At 38.0% G+C, this 13,479-nt stretch overlaps 1 protein-coding gene across 1 annotated transcript; it reads left to right on the top strand.

The window, feature by feature from the left end:
- Nucleotides 1-304: 304 nt before the first annotated feature.
- Nucleotides 305-12,858, top strand: SLC25A40 (solute carrier family 25, member 40; the record flags this gene model as incomplete). The annotated part of the gene is given in 6 exon segments (XM_008944429.1): nt 305-421; nt 2,467-2,538; nt 3,696-3,821; nt 4,348-4,427; nt 9,713-9,774; nt 12,757-12,858. Coding segments are annotated over 6 exon segments (559 nt in total), but the record flags the coding sequence as incomplete, so codon positions are not given.
- Nucleotides 12,859-13,479: the final 621 nt, after the last annotated feature.

Below are 13,479 nucleotides of genomic sequence, written 5' to 3'. Positions count from 1 at the left end.
GCGGGCTCTGCTCACCACAACATTCAGGTCATGTGTTGTTGTAGCCTTCAGCAGAAGGCAGCGACATAAACATGTCTTCTGGAGCCTGTGAGGGTGGTTTCATTTAGTCTGGCATTCATTTGAGGAGTACATTTGTTTAGTCTTCCCTTTTACCTAATTTGTCATCACTGACTTTCCAAGATTACTTTGCCTCTTTGTGTTTAACCAGAGATAAAACTGTGTTGCCATTGTATCCAATTACAAATTGCTGCTGAATAAGAACAATCTTACAAGCATTAACTATATTTTTTTTATTTATGTATAGATTTCTTATATTAGGAAAGTGTTTTGTATACTCTAATGGCCTTATGGGTCACATATGTGTTTGTAAGAATGGGGACAGCAAAGCCTGGTATAAAAAACCTGGACATTTCAAAGGGACATTGGTTAGAACGTTTTACATTTACATAAATCCGTACATTGAAAACATTTTTAAGTAGCATCCTGTAAATTTTTTTTTTTCAAGTTCTAGAAGAATCGGTTATCATTTGAGAGGGTGTTCTTGTGGTTACACTGTGTAATTTCTGTGGTGATTAATGATACCTTCTACTATCTACAAGAAAACGCATTTTCCTTCCTTAAAATGAAAAAGGGGGAAGCTGCACAGCTCTCCTCGCAGGATACTGGCTGTATGATTTTATTTTCCCCACTTGAGCTATATTGCCAAAAGCTGTTGATGGCAGGTACTGATTTTCTGTACCTGCTTACAGCTCTTCTGTCCACAGCTCTCCCAGTATGCTGCTGAGCTGAACTAACAATCCAGATAGTGCTTTAAAGTTAAGGGCCTGTGTCAAGTTCTGTGTCCATTGAAACACGTAGGACTAGCATTTTACTCAGACATTTGAAGCAGACTTCCTGTCAGACACTGTGATGCTGCTTCATTAATCAAGTTTTGTTTGACTCTGTGCACATAATTCAAGATTTTTCAGAATTAAATTTCTGAGAAGAATGAAGTGTTCATGCAAAAGGTTTCTCTAACAGTATTACAGTGTTATTTTTAAGGGCCCTTCCAACCCAAAACATTCTATGATTCTATATCATAAAAAATACACTCCAGGTGTGTATCCTCAAACAGAAAGAGGACAGATCTAGATTAAATCTAAGAATGTTTGCTGTGAGGATGGTGAGACCCTGGCCCACATTGCCCAGAGAGGTGGTCCAAGCCCCATCTCTTATTTTTTAAGAAGATTAATTACTTCATAGGTTTGAATTTTTCAATAATTTTTAGAAAGTTGTTTAGTTTTCTAACTGACGTGATTTTATGCCCATTTTTACCATGACAAGGTGATTCATAAAGAATGACTCTTATTGGATCTCCTTTCATCTGTTCTAAAAAAATCAGTGCTGGATAGTTGTGCAGTAAAGAAAATTGCAGTGGACAGTGTAGGTTTCCAGTGATAGGACTATACAAATGTTCTGCTCTATTTGCCCATCTAATTAGCAAGGTATATAAACATGCAGCTCAGACATTTGATTTAGTTACATCCTTTTTCCAGTCTTTTATCTATATCTTCCTGTATTGTAAATGTGTTGAAGGTAGAGATAAACATCTAACTCGTACAGAATCCTTTGTCTGAAGAAAACACAAAATGCTAGTATGGCATTTTCTGTCTTTTTTTTTTTTTCTCTTAACTGTCTCTTTTGTTAAATCATATTAGGACTTTTTGGGATTTCGTGACTTCCTCTCAAAGCTCCATTTTTTCCAGTCAGGCTATTTAATAGACCATGTCTTGTCGCCATTACTGGTGTTGCAACCATCCAGGTCATCACTGTGCTGCCGAGGACTACATTTCCCAGAGGACCTCGGGACTTCCCGCTATCATTTCTGTCAAGGACTACATATCCCATCATCCACTGCAACTTCCGACCGATGCCATCTTGGGTGAATTCAGAGCCAGTAATCCGGCTGTGTGTATCCACTCACACTCTGCCCTGAGAAAACCACCTTTTTCTTTCCTGGATGATTCTAGTCCTTCACTTTGGCTTAGTCCCCCCATTTCCTTTCACCAATCCTACCCCTCTGGGTTTTTCCTTTGACATCTACATATTACCCATCTTGAACCTTAAGTTTTTATTGGCGTTGTTTCTAAATAAATCAAACGGTTTGTTCATTGACTATTGGCCTCAGTGATATTTTATGTGCGTGGTGAGAGGGTGTTTTCGACCTTCCCTCTGCGACAGGATCCTGCACGAACATCCTGGTCATGTTCGCAGCTCTCCTCACTCCGAGGGGCGGAAGCCGCCACCCTGACCTCCGGCAGCTGCCGTCTGCCGGCTCGTGGCAATATGCTAGCTGGCATCAGCAGTCACAAAACTGGGATCTTAGAATGAGAAGCCGTTTTATTGATTTTGTGTTCTGCCAGCTAAAATATGCTACTGAGTACAGAAGCTTTGTAGTTAATTCTTGCTCTTTGCCTGGTTCTATTTTTTGGATGCATTTGTGAAAAATATTCAAATAGAGGGAATTAAGTCACTGTGAAGTGGACTTTCCCCAACACTGTAAGCTGAATGTTCTTTTTTTGGTAACAGTATTTGTTACTGTTTAAAAATTTACTCCATTATTTAGACAAACAAATGTTTATTTCTATGTGATTTTAAAATAATTGTAAATTTTGAAGTTACAGGTAATGATTTAATTGGTTTGATCAGAAACATCTAAAGACAGTATAATTTCTACCAGATCTTAAGATTTCTTCTTGCAACTTCTGTGATACATTTTCAGTAGTTGGGAGAAATATCAGACTTCATTCTGTCTTTTAGAGGTGGCACCATTGAATCACAGGGCTGACTGTGGTGGTTACAGATGCCAGTCCTTGGTCCATGTTTGCTCTCCTAGCTTGTTACTAACAAGCAATTTACATAATTAAACACTAAATTCCCTTCTGGTCTTCTCTTTAGGCTAAACAGCACAAATTTGTTGTATCTTGTTATTCATAATAGCCTAGTATGGATAGTAATTAAAACCTCTATAATTATGTCTTCCTCCATAAGCAGTCTGAGAAAGTGGTCGGATCTAACATATATATTAAAGTCATACCTTTTAAGACACGAAGTGTTGTGCTACAGTTCTCTTGTTCCAAGTCAAAGCGCCCCGTGGGAAAGCACAGCTATGCTTTTGATCTGCACACATTGCTTAGTTAGTATGCAACCAAAAAAAATAGCATGGTGAGCTCAGGTCTAGTTATTTAACCTGTAGCATGTGGCAGTTTCAAAATACAGACTTTTAGGATCTAACCGAACTAAGAGCTCTGTATTTCAACCATGACAGATAGTTTTTTCTTCAATATGTGTCCTGTACTCCTGCAGAGAAGAACCAGCTTCTTGATTGGAGAGAAGGATGTTGTTTTTAAAAGAAGACCTGAACTATGACTTGTTGGTTTTCCAAGCATGACAGTCTTCACTGGTTTTTGGTGATGGTGGCATGTGCAATACTGACACAGTCGTAACACAGAAATATGATTGCCATACATTAATTTGAAATTCTGAACTAGAGGCAGTGAATCAAAGCCATGAGATTAATGCTTTTTCATCATCCGTTATAACATGCAGCTGGAAATTCAGCTTGTGCTTGTTTAAGCAAAATTCCCATACAAGACGATTGACTTTATGCTCCTGTTTTCCTTGTATTAATTTAGGTTCCCACACTTACATTTCAGAATAATGGGACTTCCTACCACAGTAATCTATTTTATCTGCTATGACTAACTGAGTGAAGCTCTGAAATATAGACTGAGAAAGGATGATGAACACATTCCAGTTCTTGCAAAGTTCTTTAAGCAGATGTAAGTTGTCATGTTTTTAAAGAGAAAACTGAAATAAAGTACCTGTATGCTGTTTACCTGGCTTGTCTTTTGTTGTTTTGCTTTAAAAGTAAATTTGCTGTGGCTTTAAATGAGGGATATTACATGGAGCTAAGCATAGGAAAAAATATTGTAATTACCCAGTATTTCTTAGGCAACTTCTATCCTGGAATAACGTGATTTATTTTTGCTGTTACACTTTCACTACATTTGTTTAAAATTTTATAGTTCAGATTTCTACCAAGGACAGTTTAATTTAAGTCTGTTCTGTGGTGAATCTAATAATAAACTTATTTTCTACAAAGGAAGCTACAGAGGTAATTACAGGGAAAATTAAAATTGGACTTGTACTGTTTTTACTGCTTTATGACATAAAGGGACTGAATTTCTTTTTATATTTTCTTACTTTTGTTTCTCCTTTTCATCGTCTATTTTTGTGGAAGTAGATGAGGTCATATGTATTTGAGCTTTCTTAGAAGACTTAGAAGCAGCTGTACATGAGTGTAAGGAGTAAAGTGGCTACAGATGGATGGTTTTCCCTGTGGAGGGGCTGGAGCTCCACTGTTCTAGGAGATGTACCTTTCTCAGGTGGGGTTTATTTTCTGTACGAGTTTGTGTTCTGTCAGAAGACCCGTTAATGCGTAACTCTTCTAGACTCTTTTCTGTGGTGTTAGGTAATTATAATGGTTAGCTTTAAGAACGACTGAGATTTAGTTGTTCTCTTTTGGGTGCTTTATTTTAAAATTCTTTGAGGACCTGTTTGTGGTTTTTTTTTTCCCCCGTTTTGTTTGTGGATACCAGCCAGGGTTCATTGTTACATTGCCTTTCTCTGTACTTAGACTGTTCCTTTTTTGTCTTTAAAATCATAGAATACCAGGTTAGAAGGGACCTCAAGGATCAAGGTCCAACCTTTCTTAGCAAAAAACTAGCTTATGCTTGTCAAGAATTTAGCTTATGCAATGATTGCTTTTGAAGACTTTCAGTAGGAAATTTCCTCTGTCCTGTGGTGGGTATTTTCTTACAGAGAAACATGCTTTATCTAAGTGTTCTGATCCTTAGTTTTGAAAATGTACAAAGGGAGAGTGACACAGTGGTGTCTTCAGGAATTTTTTTAGCAAGATGACTGAGCTTGTATAACTGCTCCAAAACCCATGAAGCTAGAGCACCACTCGTTAGCAAATCTCCAAAGCTGAAAGTCTAGAAGAAAAGTCTGATACAGAGCATGGCTAGTCCTAGGACTATCCTCTAAGGTAATAGGGACAGAGGAGATCATGCTTTCTCCTTTTCTGAGCTACAGAGGTAATTAGATGGGCTGGCTAAAGGACAGTTTTCCCACTACTTAATGACCCTGGTGAGAGCCCCTGTCTCTTTGAGGCACGTTGTCAGAGCATTTGTGGATCATCAGGCATCAACTGTCCTTGAAGCAGTTTCTGTCCTTTGACTATTACCAGAATGAACACCTTGGAACACCTTTTGTTGGCCCAAAAACAATGCTTCTAACCTATGTTTGGAGGCAGAGAACCCCTGCAGTATTTGGCTTCTTATCTTTGTTCTGGTACTTCATTCTTAAAATAATCTGAAATGTAATTTAATTTGTGGTTCCAGACAGTCTAGTGAACCAATCATTGGTTTGGACTCTTAAGAGTATTTGAGCACATCTAGATGTGCACTGGGGATAAATGTTAAACTGGCCGTGAACCAAACCAATGCACGGTACATGGTGGGGATTAGGGTATTTAGTTTCAAATTGCACTTAGCAGTTAAGTGAGATAACAGAACTAAGTTATTTCATCCGTTTTCTTTTCCGAATGAATAATACTGTTTTCTTTTACTTTGCTACTGTTAGATGATTGAAGATTGTGGTTGGACTGTATTTCCTGCTAAGGATCCTGTTACTTGATGGAACTTAATTTAGCCTTCTGTGACAGGGAAGGCTTCTGAACCTATGGAAACATGCCTGCTCTAAGGCTAACGATAACTGTCAGAACCTTTTGCCAAAGTGCTTCCTGTTCAATATTAATTTTTCAATTTACTTCTTCTTCTCTGCCAAATGCATCTTTCTCTTAGGCTATTCTGCTAAGCTTTGTAAGGTAACTCTAGAATTCTTCATCTAATTCCTGTTGTCCAGCTTCAGGCAGAAACTCTTGTTCCTTTACTGATTTTTTTTCTGTAGCAACTTGACTGAGAGCTAGTGATCTTCCTTGATCTTCATTCCCTCTGCTGATTATAACAGTGGGAGGATCAGAGAATGGTGATTAGGGCCCACATGGGAGAGGGCTCTAAGCATGCTCTCAGCCCTTTTCAGACTCTTCTGTCCATGTCTGCTGTTCAACCACTGGTCCAAAACATCCTCGTTGGCTTTGTCAGTCTCCACACTGCTCTGGCATTCACTTCACAGCTGTCAGGCACTTGACTTGCCTAGGAATTCATAGGCATCATGAGGTGCTGGAAAGGCAGAGGCATGGGTTAACATGCAGCTACTGCTTTAGAGGTTAAGGATTATTGTTAAAGAGCCAGAAGTGAGCAGAGAATTGGAGGCATGAATAAAGGAAAATGTTTGGCTTTTTTTTTAAAGCATAATGAAATGCCACAAAACTATGATGATATAAAGCTAAAGGCATTTAATCATAGTGCTGCTTAATGCCTTTTCCAAATATGTTTTCTGATTATTTTATCCTTATAAATACTCTATACAGTTAAGATGTGCTTCCTTAACTCATTCATCTTACCTCTTCAGTTGAGTGATGCCCCAACAGCAGTGTGGTTTCCAGTATTCTTAGAGCACAGCCTGCACCTTTGCAGCAGTTAGCTCAAGCTAGCTCTTTTGCCAGAAAGTAAAATTGGTGTAACAATTTGTTACAATTTGTATTGAGGAAGCAGCTCCTCTGTGAGAACAGTCAAGCAGCAGAGCAGGCCTGGAGCAGCACAGGGGGATTAGAATCCCACCATGTAACTGGCCCAAGCGCCACTCTTGTGCTCCCCACGTGTTCCTTGGGAGACGAGCTGGACTGCACGAAACCTCAGCTCAACGTTCCCAAGCATGAGAATTGGCTTAGCGACAACGCTCGAGTCATTCTTTAACAGAGCTGCAGGCAATATCAACTTAAAAGGGAGACCTGCAAGTGCTTAAGCAAATTTTTGGGTTTAGGTAATTTATATTAAATTTGAGTTTCATACCTTTCAGTATTAGTTTTCCTCAAAGCCCAAAAACAGCATCTGAGATACTGCCTGCATTTACTTTTGCAAAATGTTGGAGGCCAGGTGAATGTGCTGGCAGTCTCCACAGCAAGAAAATTGATATTTCTCCGCTGGCACAACCTCCAGAACTCAGTGCTGAGTGAGGCAGTATCTTTCAGGATATGCAGCTGTCATTTGTAGCATTTATTTGACCAACTGCCACAAGACATGACTCTATAATTCAGCCCAGTAGTATACAGTTTAAAGAGTTTTAGTTTAGAATGCAGAAAGAGTGCAGTTTAGTTCAGCAGATAAAAACAGAAAGAAATGTTATTCTTAAATGTTGTTCATCAGTCTTGCCTTTGACAGTTCATACAGAGGCATTCCCCACTTAGTAATTGGAGAGAACAAAAATGCATTTCTTGGTTCTTTCAGAATGACATTTTACACTCTATCCCCTTGAAGAGTATGAGGAGGTCCTGAACAAATTTTCATTTTGTACAAAACACATTTTTTAGAATTAGTGAGATCTATGAAATATGTAAAATAGGCCTGAGAAAATCAAATAATTAGAAACCTACATTTTGATTGATGTTAAATTGAATTTTAAAAAATCATTTATGTGAGTTTTGTAATTCTAGGGTTAGATTGTATTAAGGTAGGGTTTACTTTATGGGAATGATGAAAGATCGTAACATCTTGTAGGATATTTTTAATCTGCAAGGACAAATATAGTATTTCATTAATGGCATGGAGGAGGGAAAAGGTGTGAGTTCAGTACCTCTTAGGTTAATAAGATGTTATAAAATATAAACAAAAAAATCCAGAGCTATTACATTTAGGCAGACCAACTGTAAATATTTGTATACATTTAAGTAGGTTATATTTAAATAGGCAAAAATAGAATTTCTTATAAAACATTCAGGTGAATAGTCATCCATTGAAAAAGACTTTTGAGATGATAAAAATAATATGATAAAATTCTTTCACATTCATTACCACTTGCTCCATCTTAATGATATTCTCCTTTTGTTAAATATTAGACTAGAGAGAGAAAGCACTGTGCTTGGGTTGTATTTTTTATCTTCTTGTGTGATTTCAAAGAAATTATTTCAGAGGGGATATTAGCGAATATCCTAACAGCTTTAAAATACGAAAGAGGAAGGAAGTTTCTTTTTCATTCTTTGTTCCATAGAGCACCTCTTTATTTTTTACAAATTCTAACTGTACCCAGAACCGTTTTTTCCTGTTGCTTGGGACCTGGACCAGTAAGAGACTTTCATTAACTTAAGAATATGTTAGATCATGACATTAAGATTACAGACTAGTAAAAAGGTTAAGGACCCACACAGTTTCTGCGTAGAAACTAACTTGAAGGCCCTAGTTCAGAAAGATGTTATGAAAACTTACTGCTTGCTTTTTGGCATGAGGTTTCGTTCTCTTAGGTAAAATACTTTTTTCTCGTGTAATTCTTGAAGAAAACATATTTAGAGTCTAGGAATCATTTTGATTGGACAAGACTTTTAAAATCATCAAGTCCATTAACCCAGCACTGCCAAGGCCACCACTAAACTACGTCACTAAGCACCTCATTTATATGTCTTCTAAATACCTCCAAGGATGGTGACTCCACCACTTCCCTGGGCAGCCTGTCCCAATGCTTGACAACCCTTTCACTGAAGAAATTTTTCCCAAGATCCAATCTAAACCTCCTCTTGTGCAACTTGAGGCCATTTCCTCTCATCCTATCGCTTGCTACATGGGAGAAGAGACCAACCCCCACCTTGCTATAACCTCCTTTCAAGAGCTGTAGAGCGAGAAGGTCTCCCCTGAGCCTCTTTTCCACAGACCAAACAATCCCAGTACCCTCAGCTGCTTGTACAAGTCTTGTTCTCTAAACCCTTCACTAGGTTCACTGCCCTTCTTCGGACATGCTTGAGCACCTCAATGTCCTGTTTTGTTTATGTTTCACTGCAGAACAGACAAAAGATCAAAAAAGCTTTAAATATAGTTTCTGTGTTTCAATTCTTCCCTTATGCTAATGAATATAAGAACTCATTGCAAACACCACTTTGAATCACAGGTAGCTGCCATATATTTGTTAGGCTGATATCAATTAAATTAGTATATATTTAAAATTCCATTATGGTTATCTACAATTTCTACTAGTTTAATTCTTTAAAAACTGAGTTGCTGTTAAGAGGTGGACACTGACTACACATCTGGATATTGTCTCTGTGGCTGCAAAAATATTTTGTGGCTTTCAGATGCTGTAGGATATTCTCACAAGTTATATTCAGCTGGACTGTTCTAATTTTAATCTAGAAAAAAAATCTTAGCCACTTTAATATTACAGGTCATGTCTGCAGTGCAGATTGCTTCTGATGCTGCAATTAGGTTGCTCGTGGTATCCAATTTAGCTCTTCAAGGGACTGTGATCCATATCTCATAGACCTACACTTTCTTAAACAAACTTAGAAATTTGGGGGGGATTTGGTTTTTATGAACTTACTTGTAATGTGTAGTATGAATTTAACATCCTGTATAAATAGTATGGATAAAATTAACATAAAGTTAAACCTATTAATTACATCTGAGGTGACCGTCTCTGATTTCTAAAAATATTTTTCTGTGGCATTGTGTACATTGCTTAATTCACTGTTTTCTTGTACTATATTGAGTTTCACAGAGGGACTGAACATCCACCTGGGTAGTTATGAGGAAGACCGTCACTAAAAATGGGATTACTGGATTATTTGCTTGTAAATCTTTTGAAATCTTTCTAAAAAAAACTAATTTTTACAATCAGTAACAAGTGATTATAGATGTTAACATGCATAAATTATGTAGTATTTCCATCTTTGTGAACACTCTCAGCTATGGAATAGTTTGAATTTATAAAGCAACAGACATGCCAACATCCAGAAAGAGTTTTGGTATTATCATCACAAGTTACTGAACTACAACTGTCCGAGATGGATGCAATTCATTTAAAAAATAGAGGGATTTGGCTTGACAGATACAGCTGTATTTGCAGTTAAAAATGGTGAGAAAAGGTTCAGTTCAGGAAATATTTTTTTTCAAATTTAAATTATTTCTCTATTTCTTAAACTGTAATGCTTGTTTTTTTTCAGAAAGAATAAGAATTGGTACAAAGTAAATGTAACGGACCGTAGGTTTGGAAGCTACAGTATGGAGGTGTTTCTAGACTAATAAAGCTTCTTAGATGCAGTTTTTTAGTCCACTGCTAAAAATTTATAAATCGTCAGTACCAAAGCAGCACGTATACTTAGAAATAGTCATCCTAATTTTTCTTCATCTCACACCAGCTTCTATACTCAGCTTTTTTGGTTCTTTCTGCCTCAGAAACAGAGGTTAAGCTTCAGTGGCATTTTTCTTTTTCCCTTTGTGTCTTTGAAGAAGATACATTCTTGGGAACCTAAGAAATCTGAGTCTGGAACAGGTATTTTGAAGTAGAATTCACATAGTAAAATATTGTTTCCCAACTGTGGAATAGTAGGCCCAGGATAGATCCCATCTATCCTATGATGTGGTCATCTTAAGTTCAACTGTGATGCATTTTTTTATACAGAACTGGAAGATTTGGCAATTATATTAGTTATCATTAGATATTATTAGTTGTTATATTAGTTTGTTTGCTAGATGGCAGTAATTATCTTGATTACTGTGTAATATTTGAGACATTTGTGCAACAATTATTTCCCAAAAATTTTATCCTTCACATTTTCTACCAAAGTAGAAACATTATTTAAAATCTGTGTTAAATTTTTATGTTTAAACAGACAATCTTGACAATTTAACAAGTTCTAAATGAGTTGAGTTTTTAAATTTTACATGTATGTTATCTCATGTGTACTCACACAAGTGTACACATCTCATGTAACTTTCTTACCCTTCCTGAACCTGTTGAGGGACCACTGCTGCCCAGCTCTGTCCAGCGTTCAGTACATCTGTACATGGCTTATTATGTAGCTGGTGTTCTGGTTCCTGAGACATTCAGTAAGACAGAACATGACAGCTAAGACCCATTTTATTTTTCTTCTTGCATGGACTGTCTTTTTGATAGCTTTTTGATAGCTTTGCCAAAGCTACCACAAAGACTCTCAGTCTTGTTGATAGCTTTGGCAAAGATAACTTTTTGGCCCAGGACTATGTGCAGTAGTTATTTCTGCTGCTGACTAACATGGGTGTGTCCCTGATGATCATAACGCATCCTGGTCACTTAAACTCTGCATATTTGCAGAACAGAAAAGAAACCCCCAGGAATACCTTCTGGTGTCTTTTTCAAATCCTGGCAACTCCCCAAAACCAGTGAGCCTTACTAAATTGTATGACCTAACTCTTGGTACTAATTCAAAACCTCCAGCAACAAAGCTGGCCATTTTCCTGAGAGGTCCAGCAGGAAGTATTATTTCTCCTGATTTTCATCATTATGGCTCAATTGTAAGAGGACTTTCTGGCATCAAAGAGTGATCACAGGGGCTCCCAAGACCTCATGAAGATTTATAAGTGTCTTTTTCACTGCATAACAAAACTGCCTTGGCCAGAAAAGGGACTTTGTGTGGATACTTACAGTGTGACTGCTCATGCTGATCATGAATCCTCAAGATTTCAAATTACTGGTTCCTATCTTTTTATGAAGAACTATCATTCATTATAGAAAAGCAAATCTTTACCTGGGGGTGAAATTTTGCCTTTCTTGAATACGTAACATTCCAATAGTTGTATCAATAATTCACTAGTCCAAGTATCATTAGACTAAACCAGCATCACTTTTTAACTAAACCATTTTCAAAGTGTTTTGCTTTTGAATGTCCTTTCTATGTATGGCAACTGGAGACTGAAAATTCAACCTTGAATGTGTATAAAATGCTCATAGTCACAAAGTGTTCTTGACTTCCTGTGTGACCACCTGAGGATGCTCATCTCCCTAAGCTTTCTTACTTCCCTGGTACTTGTTCAGCTGCCCCCATTCCCTTCTCCCAGGCTGCAGAGGAAGAGATTCTCACGTCCTCCTGTTTTCAGCAAGTCTACATGATGCATGGGACTGCTGTTGTCCTGTCATGTAGGATGGCTGGGGCAATACTCGGTTCCTGCCATGCACAGAAGTCCTCTGTCATGCACACGTGTTGTCATGTCGGACTCTGGCAGCCTAAGGAGGAAATTACAAGATATCCAGATTAAAATGATACAGAGATAAAAGCTGATAGTAGTTCATATTTAAACTGCAAGAGATGCATATTTAAACAGCATGGCAGTTGAACCCTGCCCTCCCTGACTTTATCCATGTCAGGATTCAGGGCTCCCTGAACGTTGTCTTGTCCTACCTGGGAGGTCACAGGCCTCTGCTTGCCCTCCAGGAGCAGCAAGTTTGCAGTGACCCTTAGGGGCGGGCACACTGCCTCCCAGGGCCACTTATGTGCTGGAGCAAAGCAGCCAAGCAGGTCAAGGTACTCCACTTCTGTGGAGAGACAGAAGGGGCAGAAATGTGATGGACTTGAGGCAGGCAGCCCACACAGGATGGCATAGGTGAGCACGTAAGGCTACCGCAGTGGTAATCCCTACAGCCAGTAATTCTAGTGTTTTGAGGAATGTGAACAGGCAGAACCGCCGCTCTGCACCAGTGTCCTATGGTACCGATATGTTCTGACCACTAAATGCTACTACAGCGCTTCAGTCTGAGGATAACCGATAGTGAGCACCTCCCTTTCTCTTCCAGGCAGGTGTTGTTCCACGGCTGTTTAAAGTTGCTCCTGCTTGTGCCATAATGATCACCACATAGGAATATGCAACATCTTTCCTTTCCCATTTAAATGGGAAAGTGAACCAATGCCCTTAATCCTCCTTCACCCGATTGTACGAAGCCAAAATATTCAGTGAAAGTTACACTGAATTTGAATCCGTTGAGTGGTTTTCTAGAATTCACAGTGAATTCTTGCCAGCACATTTGGTAACTAAATACAATTTCATTTGTAACTGTTTCACAAAGCATAAATTAACTTTTTTCTTAAGACTAAGAAAATAAACACGACCCTTAAATTATCATTGAAGGTTTTATGAATTCTTTCAGCAAGAGATAAAAAAGAAAGGAGGAGAGAGAAAAAAAAAAAAAAGAAAGAGGAGGTGATGACTGTTCTTTAGTGATGATTAAAAGGGAAAAGAAATTGAGGCTAGACAGAGCACTAAGGAGTAACCCCTGCCACTGGGTTAATTTTCAGTCTGCCTACACATTTTTCTTGGGTATCTCTGTTGAGAAAATGTTTTGGGCTTCCAATTGTATGATATGATTATTCCTCCATGAGGAGGCCAATACAGAATGAAATCAATAAAACTTTATTTACTTTTGCTTAATACACATCTAATCATGTGCATGCTTGTTATTTGCATCTCTCTGCAAATTTCTCTAAATGCATATTACAAAATCATAGAATCATAGAATCAT

Source organism: Merops nubicus, unplaced genomic scaffold (assembly GCF_000691845.1).
Source record: "Merops nubicus isolate BGI_N331 unplaced genomic scaffold, ASM69184v1 Scaffold22247, whole genome shotgun sequence".
NCBI classification, from domain to species: domain Eukaryota; kingdom Metazoa; phylum Chordata; class Aves; order Coraciiformes; family Meropidae; genus Merops; species Merops nubicus.
This window is presented reverse-complemented; position numbering and strand designations above follow the sequence as displayed.